General features: G+C 39.5%; 1 protein-coding gene across 4 annotated transcripts in view; it reads left to right on the forward strand.

Moving 5' to 3' along the window:
• Positions 1-2514: 2514 nt before the first annotated feature.
• The window catches only part of pde4ca (phosphodiesterase 4C, cAMP-specific a), a gene marked incomplete at its 5' end in the record, with an annotated part of 50257 nt that continues 29475 nt past the window's right edge, over positions 2515-23296 (forward strand). For 2 of the 4 annotated variants that reach the window (XM_079221638.1, XM_079221639.1), the window contains one exon: positions 10637-10887. In XM_079221638.1, coding sequence (XP_079077764.1) covers positions 10637-10887 — 251 coding nt within the window. Of the gene's footprint in view, positions 2557-3974; positions 4196-10636; positions 10888-23296 lie in introns of those variants that run through there. The other 2 variants (XM_079221640.1, XM_079221641.1) reach the window with 2 other exon arrangements.

The following is a 23296-nucleotide window of genomic DNA, read 5'->3' on the forward strand; positions in this document are numbered from 1 at the left end:
AAAATGTGTCATTATTGAAATGCTATCTACTGAAACCATAAACACATTTTGTACTTTTTTGACTCATTAATAGCATTGTAGTATTTTCAGTGTCCATTGCTCGGTCTGGTCAAAGAAACAGTTCTCACAGCCCTTTAGATGGCGCCATATCTCACACATCCTCTTCTGTTAGAGGTAATGTAAAAACAGAAACAATAACAAACTGCTACATGTGCCTTAAACTACTGTTTTTAAGAGTGTGATTTTTTTTAGCACATCACGGCTGAACCTTTGATTTAATGTTCAATAACGTGTTTGTCATAAAATGGAGAAGCAAACCACACATTAAGTAAAGCCACAAATTTAGAGCTATTGAGTCATAACGGACGTTATGCTTTGAATTGTATTTCGTTTTTAAATCTGCCTTTGAGTGTGCAGCTGATGGGTCATGAGAGTTCACAACATCCACATAGAACCATACTGAATGTTAAACATGGACTGAAATGCACTTCGAAAGGGCCAATCCATCCAAAGTTGTGTGTTGTATAAAAGTTACAGGTTACCACAGCTTGGTCACAGTCAGAGTCTTGCCTAACCAGAAGGTCTGGAGGCACGTGTTCAGGCCCGTAGAGAGGGGGGGGGGGGCTCGCAGGGACAGGGGGTCTCGCCTGGCTATATATATATATATATATATATATATATATTTTTTTTTTTTTTTTCAACTTTCCGCGACGCAAGTAACGTTTCACAAAATCGCTCGTAACTATCCTTTAAAACAACGGATTTCAATAATAAACACATCTCCGTGACCGTGCGGGCATGTAGGAGCCATTTAGATCCTTACAGCCACCAATAAGTAACTTTAAATTCCGTAAACCGTCGGAGATTTTTTTATTTTACATTTCTGGGTCCAGCATTTCCCCTGTCAAATGGACGATCTTTGATCCACCTCAGACGGCACATGCGCAGTCTACTGAAGAGAATGCACCCGGGCTGGCTTCTGGGAAATGTAGTTTTCTTATAGAACTTTGACGTTTTTCATTTTTTAACCGATTTACACAGTTTTTCCCCTGAAAAGCCTTCAAATGACCCCGACACTTTGTTTTTGTGTGGTTTCATTGCATATTCGGGTTCTTTAGGCTCTGTTCTTTCTAACAAGGGGTGCTCTTAGTGTTATTGGTAAGGGTCTGAAGCACACATTTTGAACATGTCGGAAACCGCTCAAAAAGTATTTTTCTGCCATTCTTAATTAGATCATGCTGGATGTTCATAGTTATGATAAAAATATGTTATAAAAGTTTTTTTTTTAAATATACATTTTCTTCACAAGAAAATTCTGAAAAAAATTATATAAAATAATACAAGTATTAGAACTCATTTGTGGTTCATACGACTATTTGAAAACTTAATCTTGAGACGCTCCCCCAGTACCGGGGGAATGGGTCTTCACAGTTTGCTATTTGACTGTTGCTATGTGAACGATGCCTGGCTTGTGTACGTTCCAAACTTCCTTTGCTTCCCGATCTCTGTGGCCTTCAAAATAAAAGTCCCATTCACCGTTGACACTTAAATCATATTCTGTGACAGAGGATAAGGGAGAGCCAGGCGTGCGCCAAGGTTCTGCGAGTTCAGCGAAGTCAGGATGCAGTGAGGAGTCAGGATGCAGTGAGGAGCCAGGATGCAGTGAGGAGCCAGGCAGCCGTGAGGAGGCCTCGGGTAGCCGTGCGACAGAGTCAGATGAAACTTCTAATACTACACTTTATACTGGTGACCGGGCACATTTCCCGGTGGATATTACTGATGCTGACATGAAAAAGTTCATTTTAAGGCAGGGACCATGTAAATGTGAAGGTCCGTATCCTAAAGATAAAAAGGGGAGATGTTTTTTAAAACGTGTCAAAAAGTGTCAAAAAAAGGAACCAAGATACAACGCAAATGGCTGTGTTACTCCCCCAAAATTGACAGAGTATATTGTGAGCCCTGTTGAGACTACGGGAATAAATGATTTGCAAGGACTGTCTCGAAAAATAAAAGAGCACAAACACACTCGCTCACATACCTGTTTGTTTATCTTTGGATAATGACCGCCAGACAATACATTATCCCTTACATATGGGGGAGGGGCCTCTCAGGGTTATTCTGCAGGGGGGCCTCATGTGTTTCCGTTACGGCACTGCACGTGTTCCACTGATTCTACAGTCGGACGCAAATGAATAATGTCCTGTCATGCAGGTGGCGACACCACTTCAATCTTAACAACCAGCTAAAGTATTCATTTCTTGTGGGTTTAATTTGATCACAGTCTGAGAGGTCACAAAAGAAGGTTAATGCAAACTCAAATAAGAATGGGTTATTACTGATCTAATGACGACTGTGTTGAAGAGGCGTGGCAATAGTAGTTCTTTACTAGGAGAGTATAAGGAAGTGCTAGTGCCACAGACTCCTTCATATCTGATCTTACATGGGCCGTCTGTATCCTCCTCTTTGGTGTGTTCTTCTCAGTTGTCTCGTTCCCATGATGCAGTAGCTGAAAGTATGAAGAGAAATAATTCATCAAAATTGTTCAACTTCACTGAGGTAAGGGTAATTAATTAACCTTTTAAGAAATATCAAAAAGAATCATGTTAAATTAGAAATATAAATAATTTCTGTCACCTATAAAAATCATAATTGAAATTTACCTAAAAACATTATTGACCGTTTTCACATAAACATAAAACATGACTTGGCACACTGATCTCTTGTGCTTGATCTAATAACGCTAATGTGTTTTACCATTGCGAAACAGTTGTGGACGCGTAGTTAGGATTTTTTGGAGGTGCGCGTCAGGCTACGGCGTAGGGGTCTGCGTCGACGGCGTAGCTACGGCGTAGGTACGCCGTCGACCTGACGGAGAACCATAAACTAGGCTTTAGATAAATGGGGCCTTGTACATTAGAAAGAGCCCCATCTAATTTAAAGTTCAGGTTAATAGCCATAATTTCCCAGGAATATAGTTTTTTTTTGTTGGTCACTGAGAAGAGAAATCACTTAATGGCAAAGAAAGTCAATGTTTTGTCACGAGTATCTTGGTCAAAAATGGTCAATAATATCACACAGAGTGTGTTGACAATTATTTATGCAAAGGTGGAACTCCCAAAGAGATGAAGAGATAAGGTCACAGGGTGCAGCAAAAAATCTTATCTGCTTCTTCTCAACACTGACACTACAAGAGAGATGCTTTGAGAGCTAAATCCTAAACACTATCTCACTGTGAGAGCCATCAATTGTGTCCAAAGTGATCGTGTGTGGGTCTCGGGACCTTAAATCAGATAATTCTTCCAAAAATAATTCCTGACTGGGCTTTTACGTGGCATATTTTTGGCAACAGCACAAAAACAGCCCTGTTTGCAGCTACCTTTAGGTCTCAGTGAATCTTTTTGTTTTTGATACTGTCTCCTCAAGAAGTTGAACAAAGGCTTGACCTTTTTCTAACGTACTTGTTTCTGAATAGTTTAATTAAAATGAATATTCTACTTCCGCTGCAAACACAAACACACACTTGTTTCTTTTTTGTGATGAAGCGGTGAAAGTATCCAAACTGAAAAAACCTCATCACATAGAAACAAATATAACTAACACCAGTGGAGCTTCAAGAGTACCTGTGAGTCATTCACATATCAATGAAAAATACATTGTGCTAACACACGGTGAAGCCAATACAAAGCATATTGAGAGACAGTAGGATGGAGGAAACTGAACTCTCAATCAAACAAATATGAATGGGCAAATATGAAGCCAAACCACTGATGTCAATAGCTGAACTTTGCTCACTCAACTTCTTTATGAAAGAAGTGACCTGTTATTTACTATCTATGAAGCATCTAGATTTCACATATCTTCATGCTATCGCGGTTGTTATTCTCTAGATTTAGAAGCATGTGATCTAATAATGTAACCAACCTGACCTCATTGAAATTACTGACCTCCTTTGCTTTGTTTCTTCTGCCGTCCAGAGACAGTGGGACTCTTCGGAGCAGGCTTCCTGCATCGAGCTACCGCATGACCACGGCATCAGATGTGCTGTGAACAGGCTCTTCTCAGGTACCCTGCAGTTGCCCAGACTCTCCTGCAGACCCTCCTCCACTCAGGATGGCCCCCAGTCCGGCCCCTCAGCTCGTAGCATCAAGCCCTCCAGGAGCCTAGGGACTCTGACCAGCTATCTCTCCAAAGCCTTGTGAGTCGGTGATGCTATGTGTTGTTGTTTCTGCAGGTCACTGACTAACACCTTTTTATTTTTCATCACTCTCATCAACACTTTGGAGTCATACAGATACTAATTTAACCTACTGAGGATCTTTTCCCACTTTAAAGATGTGTTGATATACAAAAATAGATTACATTTCAAACGTTAAACTTAATTTAGCAAACCCACACAATTCCTTTGGAAAAAAAACTATTTTTTCTAGCTTAAAGACAAACTATGCAGGAATAGTCGCTTACAGTTTGTAAACACAACATACAAAATGGCCCCTCCTCTGTCCCACCTCACCATCACCAGATGTGCAGGTCCCTTGACCGCGGTTACCAGAGCCCTTTTTTTTTATCTGCAGCATCGCATCAAAAGAGTGAAAGTGAAATTAATTTTGGCCGCTTCCTCTTGAATGGGTGCTTGCACACATTCATGGGGGCTGTACCACAACTGCCCAAATGCTGACGCTCAGAAGCGTCCAGAACACAGCAAAATAAGAAGATACAGGCAGAAGGCAGATACGGACACCACTACTCACCTCTAGTGGGTCATATGTGATGATTGAGAGGGATTCCTTTTGTATGAGTCTCTCAATATTTTTTTTTAGAGAAGTCCTGTATTTGTGGGCTCTGTGAAAAGGAGTGACTTATTTTCCTAGTTCTCAAACAGTTTAGCACATTTTCAAGATGAATGATTAACAATATGTGGTTAATCAATAAGCAACACCTCCAGCTTGTTGTGGTCCTGTAAGTCAACACACGTTTCTGATAACTTTGCACGACTGTTCACCAACTTTGTGTCTTGTAAGGTTTTGAGTATTCAGCAGAGCTCGATGATAATTTTTTGATTAATTTAGGTAGAAAACGTGGATTAGCTTCTTAAGCATATGATTCAACAAAGAGACCTGCTTAAGGCCCTCTGTCACACTGCTGAAGGATTATCACTAGAAGAGATCAGGCAAACAAGGCTAAAGTCTTCACATGTCAAAGGAACGCAGACAGACCGGTTATTTTACGTAGGGAGTTGCAAATCAGAGGTGATCATCAGATTTGACAAAGACACTGTTGCGTCAGTGGCGTTTTCTCTTTTCTAGCAAACAAACCTTCATTGTGATATTAATAATTTGGAATAGGAGCAGAACATGCATGCTGTGTTAAATTTGTCTAACATTTGTCACAGCAAGAAACCTTGAATGCTTGGCAACATATCCTTTCTGAAGTGGAATTCCCCAGTTTATTTTTCTTTATTATTTATTTAACCATTATTTTTCTCATTGAGATTTGAAAACAGGTTCAACGTTCCACCACCCAAAACACAGATACCAGACTTCAATTTAGAAAACAGCTCAACTTAAAACATAAAAAGATTACATAAAAGAGACGACAGACTTAAAACAAACAAGCAAGTTGCATCAAAGACTTTCATTCAGTGCTCAAATGATCCTTTATCTTGTTTTTATAACCATCCATACTAATATTCTATATTAAGATGTCTCTGTAGCTCACACCAAGATGAAGGTCCAAACACATTAAAAGCTCTTTAGGGCTTTAGGGATGAGATGCATAATTTGTTTTTGCAGGATTGGAAGTTGCAACGACTGAGTTTTTTGCATCTGTAGAGGACATAGATAAGGAGGTATTTAGGTGTAATATGGCTTATAAAGAAAACAAATAGCAGTGTTCCATTCTATGGTTGTAACAATCCAACTTTCTCAAACAAACTACAATGATGTGTGCTTACGCACCATGATATGTTGTAACTTGTTTGATTGCATAATTTACTTTTGTTTTGAAGAGCAGGAAGTGCTTTTACTTTGAAGGCAGAAAGTCGAATGATACGTGCTAACAATGTTAATGTTGCGTGTGGAAAATATATACATGTCGGGTGCAAGAGCGCGTTCTCAATCGCTTTAACAGTTTGTAAAGCTGCAGTTCACCAGTAAAGTGATTCCGTTCATACAAGACGTGCTTTGGTCCTCATTAGAAGCTCCACTTCATTACATGATATAGCAAATCTAACATTTTCAAAGAAGATGAAATTGCATGCATATATAAAATATCCCTGTAATCCATTGCTGGTAGAAGGCTCTCTTGAATAATTATTTTCCTTACAGCAAAAGGAAAACAGCATTTGTTTCAGATGTTTTTTGTTTACAAACGTCTTCTCGAAAAAAAAAAAGAAGGTATTTATTCGTTCAGTATCCTTATTATTTCCGTTTATAATCTGATAAACATCATCAGATGGCTTATTTGGTTTTGTTTTGTTTAGTAAAAGTACAAATATGTTTTCTTTTTACTTTCAGTACATACTGCAGCAGCGCTTAAAAGTAGGTACTGTTGCATGCAGTGTGCTTTCAATTGGGACATACTACTTCCTAAAAACATTACAACTTAAACCCTTTTACCCTCTTTCTTATATTTCTGCTGCACAGAGGATTGTGGGTCAGGATAACCAGAATACCATGTTGGCAAACTACAAAATGTAGCCAGATGGAGTAGAATATTTGGGTACTTTGGACATACTGTATTTGACATTTGACCTGCATATTGGGATGTACAAAATATTTTTCTGGCATACTTAGTAATGTGGTAAACAATATTTAAAGCAGATTGCAGTTCCTCTATCATACTCGATAAAAATGAGGCAGAAATATACATAATGATGTCGTTGGCATACAAATTACAAGTTGTATTAATAAAATTGCAACACAGATTATTAATATTAATTATAAATACATTAGGACCTCATATGAACCCTTGTGGGACACCATACTATGATTTTGCCTTCGCACTCTTTTAGTTAGGCTCATTCAGTGTGCCAAGGCAAACACACTGGGATGTAGATGCATCACATTTAATGTGCTGTGGTCTAAACTCTACAATGAAGCACTGGAAAATAAGATCCTACATTGTGATAATCAGGCTATATTTATTCCATTTGTGTTTATAAATCCGCAGGTATAAAGCAATAGACATAACTCCAACAATGTTGATGGACTAAAAAGCCTTCCATTGTGTTCCTTCTCTGTGAAGAGGGCCATGTGCTGGCCTGTTTACAAGTTGGTAGTGCAATTTTGATGCAGCGCCAGATGAATTACTTATGTAGCAGCATTTAAAGCTGCAGGTTGTTTTAAAATGACAATGCCACATATGTTAGCAACATCTAATCAACTGTTACTAAACTAGTTCATTATGATGTCACTAATTTGATATCATTATATATCTATCAAAGATGAGATTACCCGTGGCTTGAACACTGCCTGAAAGTATGAACTCCCTAATGGAGGACAGGCAGTTGGGAACTCCAGATGGACCAGCTGGAGGCAGTGAATCATATTGTCTTCAAGTCCTGGTTTGTTTTCCCTGTGTGGCTATTTTATCATGGGCAAAAAAGAGAGATGAATCCGGGAGGGAGCAGAGGGCTTCTCAAAATCATACGATAGACATGGTTTGCCCAATTGGGAGTTATAACATGAAAGGCTGTAATTCAGTCACAGAATATGTCTCAAAGGAGTCTCAATATGAATTTGACCTAAGCCATGAAATGTACCTCTTTGGAAAGCTTGAACTCTAGGTTGATGGTAGCATTATTAGAGGGTGGTAGCTCAGTAAGAAAGGGAACAGCAAGGTAGACTTTATCACGCAGACTATTACGATGCTGTTTCAATGACTTGTTTATGCACGCGGAACGTGTTATAACGTACAAATAGATGCCGTCTCACATTGCTGATCCACCAGAACTACCCCTTGATGAACTTGATCAACGCCGCTCTAGGACCTGTGTTAGGGCTGCTACAGGAATGTACCGTTCTGGCCTCCCTAAATCAAATTGGGAACTAGGGAGCCCTACCTCTACCTCTGTCGTCCCCATAACTGTCACGATGATGAGCTTCAATCACGATGATTGGTTTGGGCCCAGGATTATCCTCAGATGTGTTGAACTCCGGGAAGAGAGCATCTTGACTGTCTAGGCATTTGAACAAAGCGATATATATATCAAATGGGTTAACAATGTGGGCCTGGCACAAGTTTAACTGTGCCATACAGGATTTAATGCAGTGATATAAATATGGCTAAAAAGGACTCAAATTTATTTAAAAATGGTTGAAAATGAACGTAGCAATCTTCTGATAATTTAAAAATGTTAGCAAAGCACAGAAGATTAAATCAGTATTAACAGATGTTGTGGACACATGGGGGCAACATTACATGTTGACATATTATCACCTTAGATATGGCAAACAGTTGCTTATTTACCCGTTGAGCAGACATTTGAGCAGACAATTAAAGTCGTGATTGTGTTCACGCAACATATGTTAAGTCCAACATTCACTCTACTTTTAGCTCTGATTTGGTCTCCGCCAACTCCCGAGAAAAACTATCTGCCTCTTTTGCTGTTAAATGTTCCACCAGATAGTTGCTAACTTTGCTTATCTGCTGTTTTACGCGGAGCAGGGAGTGAACACTCGGTTTGTAGAGTATTTTTGCTGAAAACAGGTGCCTGAAAAAGGGTGCAAAAACCAGCTGAAAGGCCCCTAATCGCTCATATGAGTAACACTGATGGAGTTCAGTGATAATTCTGTGTTCATCACTACAGAGAGACACTTTTCACATTACACATTTAATTGTTAATACAAACATATTGCGTGGAGCTCTAAAAGATGGTTGATACCTTTTGCCAAATTAATGTACATCTGCTACTTTAATTCATTTATGCCTTAAAGTACATTAGTTGTGCAAAAAGCTGCTGTACAGTAGAACCACGAGACTGGCGAACAGTTTGTACCCGCAGGCCATCAGGCTGGTGGACATTGGACATTGTAGCAATGCATAGTGCACTTTATACACTGAGCAATACTATTATCATATTTTTGTGTAATACTGTTATATCTTTTATATATTGTGCCTTATTTGTATTTATTTTTTAACTTAAGTTTATTCTAATTCTGTGTGTTAGCAGGACCCAGCAAAATAAGCTTGTCATTGTATAGAATAACTGTCTGTTATCTGTGCATATGACAGTAAAAACATCTTGAATCTTGAATCTTAAGTGATGAGTGAAATAGAAGTTGTCGACTGGAAAGGACAAACCAGAATTCACATCCGGTGTGGACAAAAATCTTGACATGCATTTGACCCCAAAAAAACAAGCTTACATCTGCTGTGCTACATTTAGATTCAAACTAATTTCTCTGCATACAAGTACAGTACTGTTGCTCCATAATACACACAGTACAGTAGCTATGGGTGTAGACACACAAAGCCTTTAACCAAAGGAGCTTTCTTCCCTGCTTCTCTTACCAGCTGTTGGTCAGCTCTATGTCAGATGTTCCAGTGCCTGAGGTTATTTCAGTTGCTTTAGACTGCACCGGGGCTTAGCTGTGATTCCTGCATTGCAGGAGGACCTTTCCTCACTCTCCAGCGATAAACAAAGAGATGGAGTGGGGGGGGGATGATGTTGCCTCTGGTAACAGATAGAGAGTGCCATCGTGACAGCACCCATGCTCTCTATAGCTTTTATCTACCTCTGCTTTTTATAGTCAGAGGCCCTTCATGTGACTCTTCCTGGTGCACTCTGAGCATGTGAGAGGCAAAGAGGCTGTCTCTGAAGAGCAACTTCACAACAAATCGCACCTCTGGGACCAAAGGAAAAGCCTGAGTCTGCAAAGTCAGTTTGGAGTGAGCATAAGAAAGGCGTGCTGATGGGCCGAGCCAGGCGACAGCTAAATGTTTATACACTGGAGGAAGTAATTATGGAGCACAGTTTGAAGTTGATGAACAATATTCTCTGTAAGATTAGGAGTGAGGGAAGGGGGGAAGGCAGAGAGTTGGAAAGAGGCAGAGAGAAGCAGGCGGCGGTGGTCTGTTATGCTTCTCCTCCCTGTAAATCAGACGTCCATATTTAGTTGGAGAGAGGGAGGGCCTAGCGCTAATGTAAACAAAGCTTGGGAGAGAGAGGCAGGGAGACTACATCAACACTACGGTTTGAGTTTATTGCCCGGCACGGCATTCAGCGTGGTCCCTTGGAAAGACAAGAAAGGGGTTGATTGATTTAAAATAAAGATAAAAAGTCTGATAGAGAGATTGTTGTTTTGACTTTTTGGTCTTTTGGTATTTTGAAAAAAGCATCCTGGAGAGTTTTAACAGGAGAGTTTTGGAGTATCATCAGTGGGCCCATGTTTAGTTGAAATATGTGGGAGCAAGGGTTGGACCAGAGGCACTAGCATTTCCAGGCCTTGGAAAAGCAAGAGAGACAGAAACTGACGGACATTCCATGTGCCATGTCGCGAACAAGTCCTGTTTAAAAGTTTTTTTGAGAAACTAGAAAGAAAGAGATCCGAAACTGTTCCTTGGACCAAAGTCACCGAAGGCAGAACGAGCAAAACGACTACCTGACTACCTGGTCACTGACCATCCTCTGTTCACCATGAGCGAGCTGTGCTCTGAGAGCTCTGAAGAGGAGCATGCTGAGGTTGAGGAGAGGCCTCAGGACCGAAGGGTGACCAGGCTGCCCCTCATTCAGCTCATGCCCAGGTCCAGAGGGGGCTCCCCAGGAGGATCCCCCAAGGACTCTCCACGTGGGTCTCCCCGAAACTCCCCGCTGCTTTTCAGAAAACTGCTGATGAACCGCAGCATCAACCTCCAGAGGCGCCGCTTCACTCTGGCCCACACGCCCAGGTAGAGTCCTTAACTTTGAAGCCAAGATGGCAAAGATGGCAGTGGTTTGCTACAAAGCCACAACAGATTTGAATTAATATCCCAATATGAAAACATATGGGTAGACTTGTACTTTACGCTGTGACCTGAGAACAAACCCTTTACAAACACTTAAACCAATATTTTTAAATGTACAACAGTTTCTGTTTGGGTTCAGTGTTCCTTTCCAATAATTTCTGGTTAATGTTTCTGTGTGTTGTTGACGTTGGAGATGGTTCGTGTCACATGGCGGAGGGTTACTTTACTCAGCTGGAGAAAAATGATGTGTTTTGTTTTTGTTTTTAAACATAAGCTTAAGGTTGCACTTAAGCTTATGTTTGGAAAAGGATCCTGACTACAAGATGCCCACATATTGTCCTCTACCCAAACTAAATCCGCTGTTTTTTCAGGGACGTTGTTCTAAATTAAATTAGCATAATATGTGTAAGGTAAAGTTTCTGTTTTGTTCTCTATGAAAAGACCAGATAAGGAGATTGCAGTTGCTGTTGATGCTTCATATGCTCTGTCTGCTTGGTTTATTTATGGCTGCCAAAAACATTCACAAGGTGCCCCAAGTGGATTTTTTTGAAAAGCAAAGGTCAGTGGAAAGAGTTGGATTTTAAAAGCTCAGTTTTAGTGCTTAATTTCCTACAGGTGAATGTGTTTTTCCAGAGCTTTTGTTTTCCTACTGAGCGGCATCATCTCAGTAAACACGCAGCTCAACGACATCCCTGCTGTCAATCAGCAGTTTGTTGTTCCACTTCTTTGCCAAGCAAGTGCTTTGTTCTGTCAGTGACTGAAGCTTTTTTAATGCAGCACACTTATAGCTTGTAACAGGATATTTCCTGCTTAGCTAAAGCATGTTTCATTCAGTCTTAATGTTGTATCTGCAATAGTGGCCTTAACTGTAGTTTGTTATGAGTACAGCCGTCCTGCTGTCTGCCAGCTCCGCTCTGTTACCGCTTGAAAAGCTTTAGATTTATGACACGTTATTGCATCAGATCTGCAAATTAAACATTTACTTGGTAACGATGTCACAGCAAGAGTCGTATGATCAATCAAACCTTACTTGACCTTGGAGAGGAAGAATAAATAGGGCCTCACACTTAGTGTGCAGCATAAATATGCAGCTAGTGTTCGTTTTTTCTTTCGAGGGGACAGTGTATTTCCTAAATATAGTTTTCTTCACACTAAAGGCCTGTTTTACAGTAATAAAACTGTAAAATTGATGTCTATGTAAATGTTGACTCAACACTGCTGAACGTATAATTTTATAGCAATCCGGGTGTGCTAAAAGGTGTTAACTTGTTGCAGTGATGTTAGATCACATCCACCTCCGTGAAGTCAAATTAAAAGCATGGGATATCAGCGGACTATGCAAAATCCTGGCTTACTTTTATTGGCAAGAAATGCCAATCACACATTCCTAAAGAAGCCTTCTAGAAAAAAAGCCTTCTAGAAAAAAAAAGTTAATTCACCTTTCTAAACATGACAGACGAAATGGTCAATTTTTCTTCGCCGTTTACTGAAACTTTAATTTTCAAGGCTAAATCTGGAAAGTAAGATGCTTGCAGACATTCAACCTGTCAGAGCTTTTATATTGTACAGCTCCTGAGGTCAGGCCACTGGAAGTGTCCCTCTGCAGGGTATGTGCATGTCCCATCATGTAAGAGCTGAAACAAATGGATGGAGATGAGTTATTGCAGGATGACTGGCAAGGAGGAGAAATTAAACAAACTGGGGGTCCAGCGGAAAATAAACGTCACAGGGAGCTCAAATATAGAACATACCCGCAAAGTTATTTTCACTTACTGTCTTAAGTTGATGAAGCCTCTTTTTCCACTACAGTGACTGCACGTCAAATGGATTCTTTTGTGAATAACAGTCACTCAAAAAAAATTTTGCAAGCCAGCTCTAGGGTGACGGACAGTTTTATTTCCATTATGTTTCGCTTATTAGTTTAGTTTTTTTAAATGATGTACACACACACACGCACACACACACACACACACACACACACACACACACACACACACACACACACACACACACACACACAAATAGTGTGTTTATTCCTTCTTAATAGGAAGAAACGTAAAACATGATATAATTATCAAAACATTAATATATTGACACATTTTCTATAACATAATTAGTTATACAAAGTAATAAAACACAAGTTGTCAAAAATAATGAATTCAAATATTACAATAGTTATAATTACATATATACTATACAGGTCATCAAAATGGCAAATTAATGCTGACAAGACTGGTTGCTTGAAGTCCTTTACCTTCACCTGAGGCAAACCTTGAAGCTTTGCTTATTCGCTCAGAGCAGAGCTGAACAAATCTCTTCAAGCAGCATTATGAATTATTTAATGCACGAAACGGACTTCTGAATAGAAATTGATTTGTCAAATCTTAAAATGTATATTTAACAAGTATATGACATTGAGGGTACTGTCATTATTTCCTTTATGAAGTTTATGAAGTGACCTAATAGGTTTTAAGGCTATTGTTTGCCAGAGACCAGCATGATAGACGGTAACGTCAATAAGAAAAAGTCATTACATTCCAATATACTTTAGGGACTTATTGTTAAGGAATTCCGAATACATCCAACAAATATTAGCTATGGTATATTCAATACGTGGTACATCTTTTTAATATGCCTTTTAAATGTGAGAGTGGGATCTCGAGTGAGTATTTAAACCCTTAATATTTTGTTTCTTTTGTCCATTGACATAAATATTTGGAAAAACCCCTCTGCTTTTGTTTATTCAAAGAACAATAGTCACTGTTTGCTCAGTGTTCAGACTGAGACATGAGTAACTGAGCCACTTTGCAACTTTTTCCATTGTTAAAGACAATTCGGCATCAACTTGTTCAGTGTCTTTTACGTTAGCGTCTAAGCTACGCAATGGTGTTGGAATAGAAATAAAAAGACGGTTGCACATAGAAAGCAATGTTGTTTGTGTAGCTCGGAGGATGGGTTGTTTGCTGATTATTAGGTTGCAGCTTGTTGTCTACCCAGTTGCAAAAAGGCATCGTATGTGTTCTCATGAATCTCATAAATCCTGATCTCATGATTAGGAGCTCTTTTCTTATTATTATGAGATAGTAACTAGAAAATGTATGTGTAAAGTGTATACATTTGTTGTGAATGCAATGCGCTTACATACGTTAGAGTAGTTAAAGATTTTTTTCAACGTATAATGATTCTGAAAAAATAACCTTGGATCAACCCTGCCTCACCCACTCAGGAATATATGTTCTGTGTTACTGAGAAAAAAACAAAAATGCATTTCCTGTTCTTTTCCACTAGAGGCTGCTGTGCATCAGGAAGATGTGTTTCTGTTTCTGTGTTGGTCAGGGAGAAGAGGAAAGAGATATTCTTCTTTGGACTAATACTATACTATACTATACTAATTCAACTACTGGCATCAGCAATATTAGTATCTCAGTTATGTTGGCAGCATTTTCTTTTATGATGCTATAGCTGGCGAATTGTAGAGAAAATGAGCAAACTCTGCACAGTAAATTTATACTTATACAAAGTTTTTTTTGCACCAAATATTTCATAAAACCATGTCAATGCGAACATAAAGAACATCCCCTGTAGCATTACAGGACACCGCTATTAATCAAATATTATACAGATATAATTTCAGTAACACTTATCTGGAACCAACTAAGGAAAACATTAGTTACAACATGTATGTATGTACTTTTATATACTTTCAAACATCCTTTTAAAAATGTATCCAGATAAAAGGCTTTTCCCCTCATCTCCAAGTAGCTGTCGAAAGTTATGTTTCACAGTGGAAGCGCTGAGTTTTCTTTAGGCCCAGCTTCAGGTTAGGGTCTAGGTTAGAGACAGTTTAACTTGATGGTTATTATGGACAGTAATAAGCCTCAGATGTGTTATATTGGACACTTCCTGTCTGCTTTCTCACTCACATTGTGAAAAATGTAATATTTGTTCACCAGTGAAGAGGATATTGTGCGAATCAGATGAATTGTATGATGGCATGAGAGGAGAACTCAATATTAAACAAGGAAAATGGAATCACACACACAATATTGAAGTATTGATTGACTGTAGCACTATTGTTGCTGCCGGCATGAAGGCAGGCTGGTTACACAAAAAGAGAAACTCTATACACTATCATAGAAAAAAAAAAAACTTGTACTTGTAATACTAAAGTAATTGAGTTTTTTTTACTTTTTTTTAAATTACATTGTTTCTTCTTTCACCTCACCTCTAGTCTATACTCTAACCCAGTACTGTTCACACTGGTCCACTTGGAATGACATGTACTCTCTCTTCATGTAATTTGCTCTCGCTCTGACTCTCTCTCCACCACCCCACCCCTTCACAATCTCTCTCTCTCTCTCTCTCTCTCTCTCTCTCTCTCTCTCTCTCTCTCTCTCTCTCTCACTCTCACCCTCAGGGGAGATAGTGTTGTTGTTTGTTGTTTTAAGCCTGAGTTTGGTCCCACCATTCTCAGGAGAGAAGAGAAGAGAAAGCAGAAGTCTGTATATGTCCCACTGACAGGGACTACATGGGACGGCCCACTCCAGGGAGCATTTGATGGGATTATAACACTCTTTCCAGCTCTCTTTTTTTTCTCCCACTAAGAATAACTCTGCTCAGTCTGTTGGTGGTGCAGCATCACAGAGGCAACCTTATGTTCAAATGGACAGCTTTGTGTCAAGTTTTCTGGACCTGATTTTTAAAGACAGAAAATACCCGGTAGCCATTGTTGAGGAATTTGGTTTGCAGCTTTGGAAGAATTCAAGCTTTTTGTTTCCCGTTTAGGAGTAAGGGGGAAAACAAAACACTCAAGAGAAGTGTTTGTCTTGGCTAGTCTGTGGTGAGCTGAAAGGAGATCAAGTGAGGAAATAGTCCCAGATGAGCACTGACAGCTGACACCATCCTTAATTTCACTTGATTTGATTCAGCCCCATATTTTCACTGTCAGTGAGATTATATGCTAACTGGTTTCTAACAAGACTCTTTGCCTTTTTAGGCTGTGCACACACATGCACACGCTGGGCTAAACCGTTTTTAATCTTCCTTTACTACAAAACCAAATGGACATATTCTTAAAGCCGGGACCAAAAGCTGAACTGCAAATTTCATTTTCACTGAGCTGGAAGTGAATTGCTCCTCGCTAATAACTTGTATCTTATCAATAGAGAGAATACTCAGCAGGTCTGACTTTTTCTTTTCGTCTGGCTCCAACTAAGTGCAGCTGATGAGACTCTTGTGTTTTGCATATTGGTGTTATTTTACAGTTGTCATTCTTGGACCTGTTTTTCCTGCCCTGTCCTGTCAGAGGGACCGGTCTCCCATAACTTGTGACAACAGACAACATAAAGGAATTTGGACAGCTCTCCTTTCCAATTCATGACAGCATGGGGGTTTTGGCCGCTCCACAAAAGTTCAATTTGTTTATCCCTCGTCTGCTTTTTTGATGCCTCTCTGAACTCAACGCAACTCTTTTTGAACCGCCAATAATATGATGAATAAAGACTCCCGCTTTTCAAGGAAAATGCACGGCAACTTCTCCACACGCAGGCACTCGTGCATTGGGTATGTATCCAGTTGTGTGTTGAGAGTTTTGTGAGTGTGATTACAGTCACTGACGCTACATGATACATTTGCAGATATTCAAGAGGTATTGGAAAGCTGATTCTACTTGTTTCTTTATCCAGAAAGTACCTATACTCAGAAATATAATCAACTGATGAGGAATTGTTTGATACTGCTACTCTGTTGCTGTGTTTTATAGCAGTATTGCATTTTGTTGGTGTTTATCGGGTGGTTTTATGTGTTTTATTGTGATGTTTTAGGCACCAGTCTTAGAGTACCATTTAGATTGCACTGAATATAAAAAGTTGTTTAAGATGGAAACAATTTGACATGTAAACTCTCTGACATAAAAGCAGTGGTTTGGTTTGCTTTAATGATCTAGTGGTGAGTCTGCACCGCTAGCCTGTTTAACTTTTACCTTGTCTGTCGTCAAAAAACAAAGCATTTGCCCAATGGTCTAATGTGTGCTGCGGGTGAAGCCGGTGGGTGTTGCTGTTGGTGTGCTGGGTATTGTGGTTGGCGGTACAGGCCTCGGGATGGATGCCATGGTGGATCGATGGCTCTATCCATTGATGGCCCTCCATGCGGTCCATGGACTTGAGCCAAGCCCAGGCGTTCATGTTCGGCACGGTATGACTATCATGTGGTCCAGGAGTTTCATAAGAGGCCTGCAGATATATCGGTGCATTGTGGAAAATTGTCCAGATGCAGCAGATTTGTATCTCTGTTTTCTAACTTGTCTTTTGGTAAACAAAACAGAGAGGAATACAAAAATGATGTGTCAAATTAATTCCCTTCAGAGTTACATCACAGTTATATGGTCTCTTGTCGACACGCTGATGGGACTGATTAACTTAATTGAAGTTGTAACTGTGTAATCAACAGTCCGAAAAAAAAAATCTACTACAGCTGTCATGAGAAACCTGCAAGACTCATTGTTATGTAAGTTCAGAGACTAAAAACAGAGGCTTGATACATGAAATACAAGAATACACACAGTAAATGTGTATACACACAGGAATCCTATGCATTGGTAATTCACAATCAGAGAAGCATCATTGAAATGCATTTGAAATGCTGCACAGATTCATAAAGAATCACTCTTCCTTCTTGCACTGAGAGAAAAAGAAATGTCAGAGCTGCTGTGGGATTTCTTTTAGTGCAATGTGCAGTACTTTTCTGAACTCTGGGCATAAGGCATGTGCTTCACAAGTGTCATCTGAACTCCTCTAGCCGTGAGCCTGTTTGGATCATGAGGAGATCAAAGCAGGAGATTTTATTGCAGACGGGAACAGAACAAGCTTCTATCCTCTTTACCTGATTTGTATACACTGCTTGCTTGCTCCACAAAAAAACAATACTGAATTCAGGATCTTCTCTTTTTTCATGTTCAGCAATGATTTGTTTATTGTATGGTGATGGAGAAGATGCCATTGGTGTGTGTGTGTGTTACAGCAGTTGTGGTTCTTAGATTAGCTAACGTAGAAATGATTATCTAAAATGTAATAATTTTCTCTGCCCTTGTGCAACTGAGACAAAGCAGTCTCTTGTAGTCAAGATCTGTCCATCACAATAGAGACCGCTCTTATCCTCACTTGTACTAACAGTACCAGGACACGATTCATCCTCCAACTACCACACACACACACACACACACACACACACACACACACACACACACACACACACACACACACACACACACACACACTACCCCAACTCCTGGTAACATTCTCAACAATGCTTCTTATGGCTTCTCTGGTACATTTAAGCAACACGGTGTCACTGCATTTAGCTGGAATAGCTCTTGTATCGGTACCATTAGAAGATAGTTGATGCTGCGTCCACTCAGTTTGTAAAGGTTTGAGACGGTGCCATTTATCTTCAGGAGAAATGATGGGAAGAGACGGAGTGAGGATGACGGATACAACGGCCGACCAAGTGGGGAAAAAAGATAATTTAAACAAAGAGGGGAAGGCACAGATAAAAGGGCGGAGAAGAAGTGATAGAGAGGATGTAGGTCGAGATAGTGCTGCTCTCAGCACAGAGATAATGACAGGAAGGAGAGGGTTAGACACAGAGACAGAGGGGTTAGAGGGCAAAAAAGAGAAGATACTTGTGAGAGGCAGAAAGACAATTGTGGCTCAAAGAATAATGAGGAATACAAAAAAAAGTGTCACGCGAGGCCATTCAACCAAAGGGTACAGTGTCAATGTCAGAGGTCCCGATATAGCTGCCAGCCCCCCCTCCTCAAACACACACCCAGATTAGTCAATAGAGCCTGTGTGGCTGCGGCGGGCTGGCTGCTGTGTGCGTCACTGCTGTACTCCATATTTTCAGCATGACTGATTTCCCCAATCGCCTCCAGAGCCTCATCGATTCCTCAGGCTGGCAGCAGCAGCAGCAGCTAGGTACAACACTACCAGTGCTGACATTCAAATCGAGTAACTCTATTGTAGCTCTGTGAGAGAAAAAAATATGAATATTACTTCAAAGGAAGTGTAATTTTTGATGATTTTTCACAACAGTGCTATGTCCCTAATAGATCAGATGTGCTGCTACTTTAGTCATTTGTATCAGTCGAATTAGGGTTGTAGACTCCGACATTAAATTATGAAAAAATGATTTGGTTAAAAAATGCTCACTACTTGAAGGTCTGATCAGAAATGGTAAAATGTGTCAGACACCTCACCAAATAATAAATACAAATGTGTGGCTTTGTTTCATTTTGTTATTATCAAAAATGCATTTTAGAATGAAAGATTCTTCACATTAGTTTCGGACATTTGTGCTGAGTGTTATCTTTGTAAAACAGCAGCATCAGGATCAATGTGCATTACAACCACTAGAGGGGGAAACCGACTAAGTTATGATGCTCAGAGACTGTTTGAGAGCAACAGCCTCCTCCAGACCAAGCAGTTGTTTGATACAGTAATAAAAACAATCGATGGATTATAATTATATTTTAAGACTACTGGAAAGAGGCCACATATCCCTGATTAAACTGTAATAGTGCTGTGGAGAGTTAGGGTAATGTAAAGCCATTCTTTGAAGCCATTTAATTTAGATGTTGTTCTTTCACATCAATGTGGGGAGGAATTATAAGTTATTTTCCTTAGACACTATAAAATTCTTCGGTACACTTGATAATTATTTAATATTATATTTTGTCCTTAATTCACAAAATATTGTTATTCTTTTCCATCATACCGATACACATTGCTCTGTATATATGACATATAGTGCACATCTATTCATGCTCAAGTGTGTTGTAGCTTGATCTCTGATGTAAATACAATTGATTTGACTTGGCAGCTGGAGTTGTTTGTACGTCGGCCACTTAAGGGAACAGTCTACAGTGGATGTATGCCGTCACAACCTCAGACACACATTTATTTTAATCACAGACATGACACATTGATTGGATGACAAGCATAATAACCTTTTTAAATTAGTATTAGTATAAACACTGAGCTCACCTCCAATAATGAATACCAATAATTCTTCAAACTCAGATTCAAACTTTCAGTTTGGTATTTAAATGTGTCTTCTCCCATACATTAAGTTCCTTTTGGCCCGTGGCAAACTCATTCATTATCATATGATGCCACAACGGAGGATTGATTGTTTTTCTTTCTATTTTTTTGTATCTGACGGACACTACATTACTGCACATACAACTAGTCTTACTCACACCTACTATTTCATGTACAAACTAGGTTGCATTTTTTCAGAAATAAGTGGTGACGTGGCTTGCTGCATTTCACGGCCCTTATTTTTTCCTACAAACACTTCTCTGCTGAAGAAGTGGCCACTTGCCATCTGGGTGTGCGCACAGATCTGAATGCATCTGAATGTCCATTTAATGTGTGCCTACGAGTGTGTGTCCATGTCAATGCACATGCATCCATTAGTGAGTTCCCATGTGCGTATGTATTGGCCTTCTTTGTCTGTGTGTGGTTGTTTACATGTATGCATGCAAGTCTGTCATCCACCCAATCCCCAAATCAGGCGAGCCCCAGACCCCTCCGTCATGCTAGCAGATGGCAGCCTAATGAATCATGAGGCGACACACTGATAGCCTTTACTACATGCTGTAACACAACGTTGACATCAGGAGACTTAGTTAAATATAGTCTGCTAGCAACAGCCACATGCTGACACCTGGCATTGCTGCTTTGTTACGTATGCACTATATTAGATGTAATTTGTACAGTGAAGAAAGTTGTTGTTTTTTTTTTAAAATGTTTGGTCTGTGGTAATCACTTTTAATTTGAAATAACCAGAACAACTGCAGTGCTTGGATGCTTTTGAAGAGACGTAACGCGCTACAACGCTGTACTTTGTAATGTAGAAACAGTATTGCTGCATCATGTTGACTGGGAGTCTGTTTTTTCTTTCTCAAGAAAGCAGACATTTTTTAGGATGATTCTTCCTGGAGATCCTGTTACAGATGTAGAAAACTTCTAGTGGAGATAAGCAGCCTTTGTTCATGTAAATATGCCTGTGTGTGTGCCTTATTCTTCTGCAGCTGCTTTTTTAACCTCTGGACCTCTGCTGTGCCCAACACTGGGTCCCTCTACAAACTCACCCGGCTGAGCGCGGTCTAAACAAACACGTTATTATTGTTACTTTAAATTTCTAGTGGAGATCCCAGAGTTTCCCAAAATAGAAAACATGCTTAATTTAGGAAGAATATGTGAATAAAACGGCACAATTTAGAATATTTACATTTTATGTAATGATGCAGCAACATTGTCTGAGGTTGATTTATTAATGCTTAGTTAAATAGTATTTGTTCATATTCATTGTGTGGCTACACAAATTACGTATAATACATATTTTAAGTAATTTTCATGATATACGGTGTGAAAGAAGTTGGTGTAAAATGTGCAGCTGTTTTTAATTTGTTATGGTGAGACATGAGCAGCATTGAGAAATGAGAGGCTGTTTCTAAATTGCTCAAAACCTTTTGGAGTGTGAGAGGAAACTGTGAGAGTATTTTTTGACTTGGTTATATTATTTCATTGCTATCTACTCTTATATAGCCTTCCTAAACAGTTCCTAAAAAATTGATTTAAAAAAATACTGTATGTTATTGGTTTCCTTAATCTTTCAATGTCAGTAGCCGAGAACACTTTGCTGCACATTAATATCTTCACTGGTTGTAAATACACCAAATTGAAAACTTGTTGGTGATGACTTCAGGAGAAGATTAGGGGACAATCAATTAAATACTCTGAGGCTATCACTCGAAGAATAATGTGCTCTTCAATGTTACAACTCACATATGTCTTTACATTTTGGACTTAGTTGTCATGTCACTGTAAATCTTTTTGAATGAGCTTGGGCCAAATCACAACCTGACCAGTTAGATTTGACTTTCATGCAAGATTTCCTTTTCCCACCACATTGAAAATTCCACATTTACTTTAATTTGAAAAAACATCAAAGTGTTTTTTTTTTTAAACTAACACAATTATGAGAGAACATGGATATATGTAAATGTTAATATTTTATTATTGGCACAGTGTTGACCTCTATGATTGTCAGACAAAGAAGTGACACCAAGTTGGATTACAAACAGGTTTGGTGTTCATTAACATTGAGTTAACACTGACAACAGCTCGGCACACAGCGCTCCTCACTGACTTCAAAACAGCTCGTTATCCAGGAACGCTCACCATGCCGCCATGAAGCCAACATATGATGTCATGAGGCCCCTTTGCAAATAGCGGACTATTAAACCCGAAACTGAGGGGTCAGCCAGAATTTATGATGCCTCCCTATTTTATGATCTGCGTTTTAGAGTACGGCTGCCGAAAGACAAGATGTGAAGATACTGAGCAGAACCAAGCATTTAATGTCGATCTTTCTTTATACATCCACTCTCTTTCACCACGGTGACGCAGATACATGGAACACTGTGAAATCCTCTGGTATACTGCCAACCTGTGTGTGTGTGTGTGTGTGTGTGTGTGTGTGTGTGTGTGTGTGTGTGTGTGTGTGTGTGTGTGTGTGTGTGTGAGAGAGAGAGAGAGAGAGAGAGAGAGAGCAAGGGTGTTTGCATGTCGACTCTATAACAAGGAAAATACTCTCGAACCATGCTGTTCAAGCACTTAATTCTTCTAACTGCACATGAAAACGATTTTCCTGTCATGAAAACGTTTAAAAAGTGCCTACAGCTGTGCATTTTTATTTACAACATCCCCTCATCCGGTTTGCATCGAGACACTGTTCATCCCACTTGGGAAGAAATTCTACAGTTTTACAAGTCCAAAGCCTTCACTCCCAAGTCCCAAGTGAGAATACAGTCATGAAACTCAACAAAAGGAAAGACTCTCGAGTAAAAGTATTCAGTATATCAGGTTTGACTTTTTCTTCGTCAAACCATGAAGGGCCTAACCCCAAAAGCTACCATTCAATTCATTGTAGTCTTGTGACTGGATTTATAAACAGTTTCTGTTGAATTCAGGCTCCAGAAAGCCATATAATAAACAGCATACGCAGCAGTATTGTAGGTCTGCACAGTTTGTGGTTATGTTTGGCCCTTTTCTTGAGTGCACCTTTTCAGATTTCCTTAAATGGAAGTTTTTCTTGACTACCACAGACACAGAACCTTTGTATTATATTAAAGGATTATATTAAATACCTTTGCAGACAAAAGACTGTAATTACAAGTTGTTTGTGCTGTTGGTCACAACCAACCAATATAAAGTTGAAAAATAAAACCATATGAAAAAAATATAAACCATCTTTTTCTCATATGTAGGCAATGAATCAGTTGTCC

Source organism: Taurulus bubalis (assembly GCF_910589615.1).
Source record: "Taurulus bubalis genome assembly, chromosome: 1".
In the NCBI taxonomy this organism is placed as follows: domain Eukaryota; kingdom Metazoa; phylum Chordata; class Actinopteri; order Perciformes; family Cottidae; genus Taurulus; species Taurulus bubalis.